The following is a 13,903-nucleotide window of genomic DNA, read 5'->3' as shown; positions in this document are numbered from 1 at the left end:
CTTATGATAATTTTAAAAGACATCAGCGTCACTAATTAATGACATTCTATTAAAAGACTGGTTTACCAAGAGAGACACTGGAGTATTTTCACCTAAAATGAGTTAATGAAGCGAGTCTTGTTATAAAAATGATAATAGGACATTAGAGTCATAATTAATCTTTTAGTACTTTTACTTTTGATACTTAAGTATATTTGGAGGTACTTTTACTCAAGTGGAGGTCTAAAGGGAGGAACTTCTACTTTTACTGGAGTAATATTTTACCTTGGGTCTCTCTACTTTAACTCAAGTACATGATTTGTGTACTTAGTCCACCACTGGTTAATAGTGTAAATAATCATATTCTTGGAAGTCTCACTGTGGTCCTGGTGTGATTGACTGTAACATTACCCTAGCATGCATTAAATGGTAAAAGAAACAGAAACCAATTTGTGTCTTGTTCCTTCCTGGTTCGTGCTCCAAGCTTCACATTTTAAATCATATGTTACTGACCCCACCGTCTCCTAGATTTGCCTGCAGGGTTGTAACAGTTCTGTTAATAAATGAGTTTAGGAAAACAAAGTCTGTAAAACAATAACAAAGACTGGGAGTGTATATCATTGTGTGTCACAGCACATTTTGCTACGCGTCGTCTCACACACATACGTCAGAGCTCAGACTGGGCTCAGAGCTCAGAGCCTCAACCTTGTTTGTTGTGGTGAGTTCTGGCAGTGGATGAGGAAGAGAACACAGGTGCTGCTGCTGTCATAATCGCTCTCACGCAGACGACCGTGGTGCGGGGGTGAAGCTAACTTGAGCCACTCTAGCCAGACTGTGTATCACCTTCAGTGCTGCTTTCCATGATAAAGAAACTAACCAAATAAAATAACTTGATAAATAAAAGAGTGAGACTAAAAACAAGAACTGAATCTAAAACTGTGATAATTAAGACAATATTTTTTTTTAGTGCACACTTTGCTTCTAGACTCTATTCTATAAACGCTATTCAATTTGTAGAACTGACTCAGATTTTGTCAGTAATCCGATCAATGTGTTTACATGCGCTTGAGTAATCAGATAATGGGAAAACTCCAGGTCTGCATGAGTCAGACAGTAATCAGATTTCTGCTTTACAACCAGTCAATAAACTCACAGAAGAAGACGTGACGTAAACGTAATGTAAAACTCTTTTTTAAAAAACATTGTCATTATACCTGAAAAATGAACATACATCATCTGGAAGATCTGTCAAGCATGTATTTGGTTTCAGCGCCGCTCTAAAAGTGTTTTGCTGCGTCTCGTGGCAACACTGCTCACTTATTTTCCGGTACCACCATCTGTTTTTGCGCATGCACAGACTGAGAAATCCGAAAGAAATCATAGTAAGAGTTTACATGCACTGAGAAATCTGATTACTGAGCTAAAATCCAGATCGCTTTATCAGATTTCTAGACCTTACTCCGATCTAAGAAAACAGAGTGTGCTGTTTACATTCCATTTGAACAATCAGATAACTGCAGAAATCCGATTATGAACAGTTGCTGGGCTTCAGCCTGACCATTAATCCATTGTTGTCACCCACTGGAAACATTCTGAACTTCTGTAATGAACATACTTAAAATTATGGGTGATAAATTGTATTTCAGGTACTTGATTTTGAGAATGAGTATTTCGAGTACTTGTAAGACTGTAAAATGCTGTTTGGGCCAGCCCACTGATACACTGATACACTCCTAAGACAACACAACTCTCAGTGAGTTTTTCTCAGTGTGTGTGCAAATGTACCTCGAGGACCTGGAGGCCCAGGAAATCCAGGTGGGCCCTTCAGGGCCCTGGTCTCCTGGTGGCCCGGGTGGCCCCCTTTGCCCTGGAACACCTAGGCCTTGAGGACCTGCAGGCCCTGTGAGTCCTTTAAGCCCTGCAGCACCGGGGTATCCTTTGAATCCTTTGAGACCTGGATAACCATCTCCCTAGCAGAAGGAACAGCATTTGACAAACAAGTACAATCGCTCAAAAGCTGCCACCAATTTACTAAAACTGTAGTTGTACTTGTTGTTGCCCTGCCAACGTACAGTACATGAAAAATCCTCATTCCTCATGCTTACAGTCACAGATTGTAGCTACACAATTTATTACCCCCCTTTACCCTGTCCCTCAATGGAAAGGGACCATTTTGCCACTAATATGGCATACCTACTGTATGTGGCAGGTGTTTCTGATAAAATGGCCAATAAACGTATGTACAAGGTAGCTGTATCTAATAAACCGGCAACTCGTGTATGGCTAGTGTTTAATCATGGACTCACTGGTGGTCCTGGTTCTCCAACCACACCAGTTTGTCCTGGAAGGCCTTGTCGACCACTAGCACCTGATGGACCAGCGGGCCCAGGATCGCCCTGATCTCCCTTTATGCCTTTGTAAAGTAGAACCAAAATACAAATTAACAGCACAATATTTCAATGTGAAATAAAATACAATCAACTGGTTGACCTAAACTAAATCTTACCTCTTACACTTGAAAAATAAGGGTCTCCTTTCTGACCTTTGAAACCCCGAGGACCAGGTAGACCTTGCCTTCCCTGGAGATTAATGGTTTCATAATTAGCATTACGCCACAGTTAGCTCCCACCACACAGTCTGATGGGCTGAAAACTGTTCTATGCGTGTTATAATATTTTACAACAGCACATTTTTTTTTGACCATAACTGTATCATTATACTAATCACTGGTCGCAAGGCAACAACAGTAGCTGTTATTTGTGACTTGTGGTGAAACTACTTTTTTGTTGGCAAAAAAAATTGGCAATATTAAAACACATATCTGAAATACATTACTGCATGAAAGTCAGACCACCATTTCAGTTATTAATTTCCATTCAAAATGTGGTGACATTTAAATATGGTATAAAATAAAAATATACAGGATGTGGCCACGACTTAGTAAAGCGTGGGAACGAGATCACGGCTTACTAAGTCGTGGCCACACATTAGGATCTCGTTCCCACGCTTTACTAAGTCGTGGCCACAACTTAATCATCTCATTCCCATGCCTTACTAAGTCGTGGCCACATCCTGTATATTTTTATTTATACAGGATGTCACCAGCGGGGCTCCGTATAATGGCAATATAAGAAGCAATAGATTCTTTTTAGAATAGTGCGTGTAAACAGAAATCTAACTAACCTTTCCTTTAAGCAAATAGCAAAATAAAGAAATTACAAAAACACCGTTCACTATGGGGCAAAATAAAAAATTAAACACAAACAGCTACTTACATCTGAACTGCAAGTACATTTTTATATACCGAAAAGCTGAAAAACAGCCAGGATTACCTCACCTCACCTTCTTTATCAAGGCTAATAAGAAATAAATATAAATTTATATTTATATAGAATTAATAAATCTTTTTTATATTTATTTATTTATTTATTTATTTATGTGGGCGGCATAGTGGCACTTCTGCCTCATAGGAAGAAGGGCCTGGGTTCGATTCCCCGGACGGGCGACCAGCGTACTTTCATTGCTTCTCATTCTCCAGCTTCTTGTTCTAATTTTCCCGTTCCACCTTAAATGGTGCTAGAGGCACCAGAATGTAACTGCTGCACCATTTAAGGTGAAATGGGAAAATATGAACAGGAATCTGGCGAATGAGAAGCGACTTCAGCCTTGTGACTTTTTAGTGTTTGACAGTTTCTCGTTGCAGATTAAACGTATCAGGAAACCAGCTGGAGTGATTATAAACGCAAGTAAGTGCATTCGTCTTCAAAATTATCGATGTTCATCTTAAATCTTTGCCTTTTTGTTAGCTACTAGCTAGACGAGACTGTTGTCTGCGTTGTTATAGTGACCAGCAGTCTGCACACCAACCGTCAGGGTTAAATAGGGAGAAATAGCAGTTGTACATTAACTCCAGACCATTTATTGTTAAAACTGTGTTAGAACAATCAGCAGGGCTTTATTTTACTGCAGAGGAGGATTATTTTATTTTCACCTAAACATCTATTTCTGCTACACAACAGCCACAACAGGGCACTAAAAGAGCCACATGTTGCAGACCCCTGCACTAAACACTGAAATAAGTGAGATTATATTTGGTTGTTTCTGTGCCATTTTCTATTGAATATGTTTTCTGCTTTTTTTCCCAAATATTGAAATGAATAACTTGTACTTAATGCTCATTTTTATTGGAAATTAAATAAATGAAAAGTGGTCTCTGACTTCTGAACAGTACTGTATGCACTGCATTCTGGATTCCTCAAAGGAAAGATCTTTGTGGGTTCACTTACAGGAGGGCCGTTCAGACCTGGGTCTCCTTCTGGCCCTGGCTCACCCTTCTGTCCTGCAGCCCCAGGAAGCCCGTTATATCCTGGAGGTCCAGGTGGGCCGATAGGGCCAGGCTGTGCTGATCCACCAGAGGTGCAGTAATTGTCACCTGAAAAAATGAGTAGGCATTAAATCATGTGTTCACTAAGACAATCTCTAATCTTTAAAGGTAAAACACACACAAATACACACCTTTTTGCCCTTTAAGTCCTCGTTCCCCAGGAAATCCTCTGTCTCCTCTATCCCCGGGCAGTCCCACAGGACCAGGGAGGCAATGACCTTCAGAAACACAAAAACCATGGGATGTCAAAACAGTGAAAAAAAGTGATGTATGGAATTTACTTGATCCAAATATTTGTCTGTAAATAATGTTACATATAGAGTATAAAACACCTCACTATGAATTTCTGAGATTTTGATGTAAGACCGTAAGGGAAATGGAGAGTGAACACAGTAAGAAAACAGAAAAAGGTGAAGAGATGTCTCAGAAAAAGTGAATTACTTATAATAAATTACCAGATTCAAATTCAAGAACTTTCATTACATGACAGAAATTTCTCTGATGTGCTGTAGCCCATCTGATATAATCATGGCTAAACACAATAAGGGAGTACCATGTAAATGCAAGGGCATAGATACAATTAGTAATTGTTGCACATTGTGTAGCATAAGGCATAATGTACATAAAATAAGCTTTTGAGAGATGTACGTGCTGGATGAGCCTGCTCAATTTTTAATTCTGGGGTCAAGATTCGATTAGATTTTCAGTTATTTTACATCTTAAAAAATGTCTTGATTCTATAGAGCTCTAATTATGTACTATTATATGGTGTGGGTACATGCAGAGCATAAGCCCCACCCCCTCTTCACCCCCTGTACTCTGATAGGCTGCATACAGATGCCTAGTTTTGATCAGTGACAGTGGGTTCCGAGAAAAATGGTGAATGAAAGATGCTTGGATGAGTCCAAGGGGTGTATCATCATGCAGTTTAAAATCAGATAGATTAGATTAGATTAGATTAGATTAAACTTTATTGTCATTGTGCAGAGCACAGGTACAGAGCCAATGAAATGCAGAAGTGCAAAATACAGTATTATTTACATATAAAGCATGAAGAACGGAAGAGTAGTAAAAAATATAGATATGCATAATATACATATACAATGATCAGGCATAACATTATGACCACCTCCTTGTTTCTGCACTCATTGTCCATTTTATCAGCTCCACTTACTATATAGGTGCACTTTGTAGTTCTACAGTTACAGACTGTAGTCCATCTGTTTCTTTGCGTACTTTGTTAGCCCCCTTTTACCCTGTTCATTCTCAGCACTGCAGTAACACTGCCGTGGTGGTGGTGTGTTAGTGTGTGTTGTGCTGGTCTGAGTGGATCAGACATAGCAGTGCTGATGGAGTTTTTAAACACCTCAGTGTCACTGCTGGACTGAGAATAGTCCACCAACCAAAAAAATCCAGCCAACAGCGTCCTGTGGGCAGCGTCCTGTGACCACTGATGAAGGACTAGAGGATGACCAACACAAACTGTGCAGCAGCAGATGAGCTATCGTCTCTGACTTTACATCTACAAGGTGGACCAACAAGATAATAGAGTGGACAGTAAGTGGACACAGTGTTTAAAAACTCCAGTAGCACTGCTGTGTCCACTCATACCAGCGCAACACACACTAACACTAACACCACCACCACATCAGTGTTACTGCAGTGCTGAGAATGATCCACCACCCAAATAGTGCCTGCTCTGTGAGGGTCCATGGGGGTCCTGACCACTGAAGAACAGGGTAAAAGGGGCCTAACAAAGTATGCAGAGAAACAGATGGACTACAGTCTGTAACTGTAGAACTACAAAGTGCAGCTATATAGTAAGTGGAGCTGATAAAATGGACAGTTAGCGTATAAACAAGGAGGTGGTCATAATGTTATGCCTGATCGTTGTATACAGAGTAAGTGGAGAGAACGCAAATGTAGGTTGTGTGTACAGTGAGAGCAGCATATGTAAATAGAGAAGTATGCAGAGTAAACTTGTACAGTAAATGTCTGGGTAAATATTTATGCATAGTGCAATTATGACATTCTGACATGCTTTACGTTTATCTATACTATATTGAAAGTATTACATTCGTTATGCACAACCAAATGGAAAAATACTGCAACATTTGAAATAAAAATGAAAAAAATCATACCTGATAGACCAGGTGGGCCTCTATCTCCTTTTATCCCAGCGGGCCCAGGCGGCCCGGGTGGCCCTGGACGTCCTGGTTCTAATTCAGTAACGTTTGACAAACCCGGATCTCCCTTAAACCCCTGAGGTCCCTGAGAACCCTGGGGCCCAGGAGGGCCAGTTCGACCTGCAACAGTGAACATCATGACGGAAAAAAGGAGGTGAAGAAAAGAGGGGGAAGTTTAGGAGTGGATAGGAGGCAGAGAATGTGACTACACTAATGAAGAACAATGAGCACACATAACATTTTTCCACTGCAAGTACTAGAACCTTTGGCAAGAGAAAACTGGAACGGTGATTTTTACACTGGCATCAGTCCAGTACTGGAGGTTCTACTCAAGGTCCACTCAAGAGTGGTACCAACAGGACCTTATGGTACTTGAGAGTGTTCTCCTCTTTCTTTGCTAACACTGCAGCTGAAGCCAACAACAATTTAGCAAACACTTTGCTTTTCCAGGTGAGGATAAAGTCACCAAGCACTATTACTTCTACAATAGGTGCACCAAAATGTTAACTATGATGGTATAACGTTGATGTGTCGACTGCTATTTTCAGAGTTATTACTCTGTAAAGACTTCACTAAGCTGACATAGGATGTTTCCCTCCGGCTCGGTCGGGTCAGAGTCTGACCTCTCACAAAACTCCAGTTCCCAGAGTGCCACAATGGACCATTTGACTGACACATCAGAGCCATCCACCAATCATGAGCCATTTCAGAGATCTAGCTGGCATGAATGATGACAAGCACCAGCTGCTTGTAATTTTATAGACTCTTTAAATACTGTTTGAACTCCAGTCTCTCTTTGTGAAACACTGCCCTAGTGTTCCTGTGCATTACTGAGCGGTCATTTCTGGTTTGTCTCTTTTGTGGTTTTGACCTCTGCCTGTATTTTTTGACTTTGATTCCTTGCTCTGCCATTTTGTATTTTGGTTTGCTGTTTTTTCCCCTGTTTGATATCGGACTGTTCCTGTTTTTTGCTCTTAGCCTCATGTTTTTGTGTGGATGTTTTTTGGTATTGATCTTGGCCTGTATTAACGGTGTGAATTCAGATTTTCTTATTTTTTTTAATTAAAAATCCATCTCTTCGCATCTGCGTTTGTCTGACCCAGCCTTACAGTTACAGTTCTGGAAGCTAACAATAATACTATCAGCATTTATGCTAGCCCCCACAGAATGAGTGATTTTCATATTTTTATACTTGACAAAGAAAAATATTAGCTTTGCTTCCCAGATAGCAAGACTGTGTTGGCCAAACGTTTTCACAGTCACACAGCAAATATCGCTGTCAGAGCGTCAGTCTATATTTGGTTGTATTGAACTGTAGGATAATAAATGTTAAGGAATTACAAGTCAAAGTCAAAATCCGAACCGTTTACCCAACGTCAGCTCTACGTTGGTAGGCAGATAGGCATCCATGATTTAAAGTATGTAAATAATTTGTAATAATAATATCATCATAGTGATGCTTCACAGTTTACTGTTTGTCTGTTTGGCTCAGTTGGGTCATGCCGACTATATTGCATTTAAAAAAAAAGTACATACACATGTATGTACATATATATATATGTATATATAGACAGATAGTTAGATAGATAGATAAATATAGATATAGATATAATTAAATAAATAAAAAATCAACCTTTCTTATCCTCTACTTCTTTATATTTGGTTGGTTTAATTACATGTCAAATTGAATTCAACCAATCAGGATGCAGTCTATTTGACAAACTCTAATGAAGTGCTATTGCTCAACTACCGTTATTAGAAGCAGCTCATATTGCAAAAACAATGCAGCATGTATCAAGAGTCAAATCACTGCTGTTGGAACAAAACCTTGTATCTCCAAAATGAGAACTTTACAGGAGAAGGAAAAATCCTACTTTACTTTTAAAGTAAGTCAATGGAACCAGACTTTTCTCCAAGCCGTTTTGGGCCGATTCTTTTGGTCCATTCATCGTGAAATTAACACACAGTGTAAAGGGCAAAAGGCCTTTTCAAATTATGTCAAAAACTGAAAAACGACAAAAACGGAGATACAAGTATTTGTCCCGACATCAGTGAAATTTTAAACATGTCGATTTTGCAGACAGTAGAGAACTGACAAGCAAGAGAAAAAGCATGCTCTGGTGTTAAACTCTCCTCTTCTGGTGTGGAACATCATAAAAATAAATTCCCATCAGCAGCGAACAGAAACAGGGCTTACTTGGAAGCGAACCAAGGCCTGCGATTTTTGGCAGACTGCGATTCAATTGGAGTGCAGACCTGAGTACACATGGAGTGTCCAAACAAATACCAAACAAAGTAGGTGTGAAGCGCCCTTAGACACTCAGTTACCTAAAAATGGACACTCCAAACATGTCGCCTTTTTTGACTTGGCTACATTTGGAATAAGGACCATCAACGTTAAGGTGGTCTAGTCACTTTTCAAAGGAATAGATGGTAGAAGATTAACCTAGGAGGGTGTGTCCTGGGTATCCAGGGCTTCCTCGGTTTCCCATCAGTCCCAAATCCCCTGGGGGCCCTGATGGTCCACGTGGCCCTGGGTCACCTGGGTAACCTAGGACAAATGTGAAACAATTAATCAAACAATAGCTGAACAGAACAAACTGCATATAAAATTGTAAACTACAACTGAAAAATTCAGTGTTTGCATTTCTCTACTACTACATTTTAGAGATATATCAGACATATTATAGAGATATTTTAGACAAGTCTTTCTGGCTGGTTTATCTAGTAAAATTATTCAATTTCTTCAGCAAATATGCAACCTTTTTCTAGCTCAGGGGTCGGCAACATGCAGCTCCAGAACCGCATGCGGATCTTTTACTGCCCTGTTGCGGCTCCACAGCAGAATTAGAAATAAATAAAATAATCCTCCTTTGCAGTAAAATAAAGCTCTGCTGATCTTTTAACACAGTTTTAGCAATAAATGATCTTAAACACTGGAGTTAAATTAATGTTTAACTGCTATTTCACCCTTTAACCCTGAAGGCCAGCGTGCAGACTGCTGGTCACCAAAGAAATGCAGACAACAGTCTCGTCTAGCTAGTAGCTAATGAAACGGCAAAGAGAGAGATTTTAGATGAACATCGATAATTTGGAGACGAATGGACTTATTTGTGTTTATAATCACTCCAGCTGGTTTTCTGATACGTTTAATCTGCAATGAGAAACTGTCAAACACTAAAAAGTCACGGGGCTGAAGTCAGTTTCTCGTTTGTTAGCTTCTTGTTCGAACTTTCCCATTCCACCTTAAATAGTGCAGTAGTTATATTCAGGCGCCTCAGGCACCATGTGAGGTGGAAAGGGACGATTCGAACAAGAAGCTGGTGAGTGAGAAGCGACTTCAGCCTCATAAAAAGTTGAACACTGAGAGACATTTTACAATGAATTATTCTACTTTTGTGGAAAGGTTTCCTGCCAGAGATGTGAGAAAAGCAGCTAAAGCTGAGCTAAAGCTTAAAGCAGAGCAAAGTAAGTCTGCATTTCTGTTTTTATTAGACTTTACAGCCTATTCTATTACATTACCCCATACTGAGACATATTCACAGCCAAGATGTAAAATGGACATGAAATGTTGCGGCTCCCAAGGTGGTTTAATTTTTGCAGAAAGGACAAAATGGCTTTTCTTAACACTTGGGTTGCTGATCCCTGTTCTAGGTTCTATATATAATTGCAAAAGTCCAGTGATTAGGGTTTCTCACCTGGAATGCCATCACCTGGAGGACCTTTCAAACCTGCATCTCCTCTTTCACCCTGCAGAAAAGCCCAGGGCAAAAATCACAGCTGACTCCATGTGTTTAAATATAGAGGTCTGATTATTACTGGTGCTGACTTACCTTCAGACCAGGATGACCACGGTGACCAGGCGCACCTGGGTCCCCATGAAGTCCCTAGGAAATGAACAAGAGTTGCTTCAGCACTTAAAATGACATTGTGAAATAAAATGCTGCTACTTTAAATGCTGGGTTCATACTGCTGTATAAAGTCAAGTTAGATGTCATTACAGTTCTCTGATTACTGTAAAAGTAATTCAGTTTTGTGCATCCTAGACAACAATAGAAAGAATATTGATCGTAACCTGTAAACCTGGAAGTCCCGTCAAGCCATCAATACCTGGGAGACCCTGGGGATAAGCAGAGAAATAACAGAAAATGGGAATAAAGAAAGTTATGATAAAGCAGTGAGCCATGAGAGGCCATGCTTTACAGTGATTTTATCACAGGTAAGGGGTGTTAGGCACAATGTGAAGCATAAATAAAATCCCCTTACAGTCCGGCATGTTAATACATCGCAACGTATCCCATTTGTTTTCAAGGGGAAGTGCTGGAATTGTCTGACGCGGGTGCATTGTGCATGATGCTTCCGATGTGTCCGGTTTGGGGAACGTGGTGCATCGAAATGAGTAGAGCTGAACTTTATGCAAATCAATCCGGAGCCAGGTGGTATTGGCGTAAATTGTCTCTGTAGAAATGACTGCAAGTGGTAATCAATGACCTACAAGCTTATGAGTTTAACCTCATTAACATTTTGGGAAATATTAGTTTATTGATGCATAATACATTGACTGTCTGATTGTAAATAAAATTCAAGTGTTAATTACATAAATATTGACTTAGCAAGACTACATTTCAGTTATATTTTGCAGGAAACTCCTTTGTAACGCACACATGCAGCCAGCTGAAGACAGAGGATGCTCTGATGTATGTTGACGTACCTGAGCAGTGTAAATGCAGAGTTAAGAGTGATAAAGCCGGCCTGTATCACAAACTCGCACAGCTTATACATGAATACAATTAGTCTCATGTTATCCAAGCCATTATTTACATTGGCCCTTTTATGACTTGTGATTGGGCAGCTGTTTCAAGTCTATACCTACAGGAAATGTATATGCAGCATAAACTAGTTTTATGTTCAGTAATAGCCGTGAATTAGAGACGTTCAGACGTTTAAGATCTATAAAGTAAAATACGCTGTAAGATTAATGAATATAAAGCGGGCAATGTTTCTCTCATGCATGAGCAGTGAGCAGGAAAAAAAACGCCAAATCCAGCACAAAGACAGCTTAACCACACCTGCCTTGACGGAAAAGAGACACTGCAACGTAATGCTAGCACCTAGCAGCTTTCCCAGTTTTAGGATTCACTGCAACTGTATCAGATTCTTCTCCACTGGCTTGTTCCAGATGGCACAATCATGCAGATGATTCTCTCACCCGAGGGCCAGGCAGTCCTGGAATTCCCTTTTCTCCTTTCACCCCAGGACCTGTTGCAATCCCCTTAAGATAAGATAAATATAAGAGCTTGGCATTTTTGTCATTCACTCACACATGAAAACACACTACCACCACAAAATTGGGAGTGTAAAAATGCACTGATGCATCAATTTGAATTAACTTGTACTCAATGACTTAATTAGGCCTGTTACAATCACCAAATAATGATAGCTGATGGTTAACTGCCATAAATAATTGCAATTAACAATGTAATCATTTTTTTTCACTGTATACAACTGCAGTGCAAGCCTAAAGTGACCTGTTGCATCATGCTTGCTAGCTGTCAACACTTAGTATTTCCCAGATAACAATAGACACAGCTCAAGTAAACAAACATCCTTTAAAGTCATTATTAACAAACATCAAATAAACAAATACAACTCACTGTCTCCCTCTAAAGGTGATATAGCACTAGTCATAACTAGGGCCATTGTTAAAAATAAAAGACTTGGAGAATAAAGTTGAATTTTTGGAATAAAATCGTAATATTTTGAGAAAAAGGCATAATCGGTTGTATTTTGTAGGGTAAAGTCATAATATTTCAAGAATAAAGTCATAAAGTTACAAGAATAAACTTTTTATTTGGAGAATAAAGTGGGCTAATTGTAGGGGGATCGCCATGTCGTGTTGGGGCCTTTGGTTGTTGTAGTGGTGACTACGAAGACGGCAACCAATTATTTTGATTATCACTCTCATGTGAAACCACATGCCTTCTTCGAACGGCACGAAGATGTAACCACCAGTAGGCTTGTACACGACCACTGCCTGCGAGTTCTCCTTCAACTATAGAGACAGTTTCCTGCAAGTCTGTCTGGTTCTTTATTCTAAATAAACACAGTTTATTCAGCCATTCCAGCCGTTTCAGCAATTTCTTATACTAATAACAGTCTGGTGCTGTGCCAGGAGACTGGGTATTTCTTTATTGGTGAAACTGGAACAAAAGAATAACTCTACCAACTCCTGAACGTCCGTTATTTTAACACAAGGAAGTTGATACCTTCCTTTTGCAAACCCTTTGGCCACAATATTGTGACTTTTCCTGATAATCTCTCACTTAATGTCATAATTCTATTTCGACTTTATTCTCGAAATTGCCCTGCGATGGACTGGCGACCTGTCCAGGGTGTGTCCTGCCTTCCGCCCAGTGACAGCTGGGATGGGCTCCAGCACCCCACCGCGACCCAGAAGGATAAGCAGTTTAGATGATGTATGTATGTATGTATGTATGTATTCTCGAAATACTATAACTTTTTCTTCAAAATATTAAAATTTTATTCTAGAAAATACGACTTCTCTAAGTCTATTATTTTAATTTTTTTAACAGTGGCCCTAAAATGGCGTTGTGTGGACTTGCACTCAAATAGCTTTTAGAGCTTCATAATAGTGGCGTTTTGCACCAGTCACACTTTGTGACACTTACTAATAAGACCCATGATGTGTCTCAATAAATGTTAATTAAATTTAACATCAATTAAATTAATTTTCTGCTTTCTTTTATTTACATTTATTTGCCTCAACCCAAATGATGAAAATGTACTCAATTTACATGATGATTATTTAATAATCGTGACAGACCTGCACTGAAGTGTTTCCTACAGAATCATAATTGAAACAAACTGCTGTGAAGTCACAGATTTACACCCCAACACACACACACACACGCACACACACACACACACACACACACACACACAGAGAGACAAATGTACTCACATCTGGTCCATCTGGCCCGCAGGCTCCGTTATCCCCCTTCTCCCCCTGGAGTGAAAATCATCAAGTGAACACTTGATTATTATTTTAATGATGTCCTGTTGAGTTGATGATGTCTGGACCACATTTACCTTCGCTCCTTTAATGAGGTGATCCTCAGGGGGCTCCACCACCTCATATGGACCAGGAGGACCTTGAGGTCCAAGATCTCCCTAGAAGACAGAACAAAGGATGATTAAACTCTGTGTTGTGTTCTTAGTAGTGCTTTAGTGAGCGAGCAACTGATAGACATTGCCTATGAAATGTAAACACTGAATGTTATGTAAGATGTGTATACGCATAAATATATTTAATCAGGAGACAAATTAAGAAGGT

General features: G+C 39.7%; 1 protein-coding gene across 1 annotated transcript in view; it reads right to left on the bottom strand.

The window, feature by feature from the left end:
• The window catches only part of LOC118796798 (collagen alpha-4(IV) chain-like), a 60,887-nt gene that overhangs the window by 23,651 nt on the left and 23,333 nt on the right, over window positions 1-13,903 (bottom strand). The window contains 14 exon segments of the mRNA XM_036555908.1: window positions 1,765-1,801; window positions 1,803-1,949; window positions 2,286-2,392; window positions 2,486-2,558; window positions 4,266-4,411; window positions 4,495-4,581; window positions 6,505-6,669; window positions 8,996-9,100; window positions 10,248-10,299; window positions 10,383-10,436; window positions 10,625-10,669; window positions 11,759-11,821; window positions 13,532-13,576; window positions 13,660-13,740. Of these exon segments, the coding sequence (XP_036411801.1) occupies window positions 1,765-1,801; window positions 1,803-1,949; window positions 2,286-2,392; window positions 2,486-2,558; window positions 4,266-4,411; window positions 4,495-4,581; window positions 6,505-6,669; window positions 8,996-9,100; window positions 10,248-10,299; window positions 10,383-10,436; window positions 10,625-10,669; window positions 11,759-11,821; window positions 13,532-13,576; window positions 13,660-13,740 (1,207 nt within the window).

This window comes from Colossoma macropomum, unplaced genomic scaffold, assembly GCF_904425465.1.
Source record: "Colossoma macropomum unplaced genomic scaffold, Colossoma_macropomum, whole genome shotgun sequence".
Lineage (NCBI taxonomy): Eukaryota > Metazoa > Chordata > Actinopteri > Characiformes > Serrasalmidae > Colossoma > Colossoma macropomum.
The sequence above is the reverse complement of the archived record's forward strand: the minus strand, read 5'-3'. Positions and strand labels throughout refer to the sequence as shown.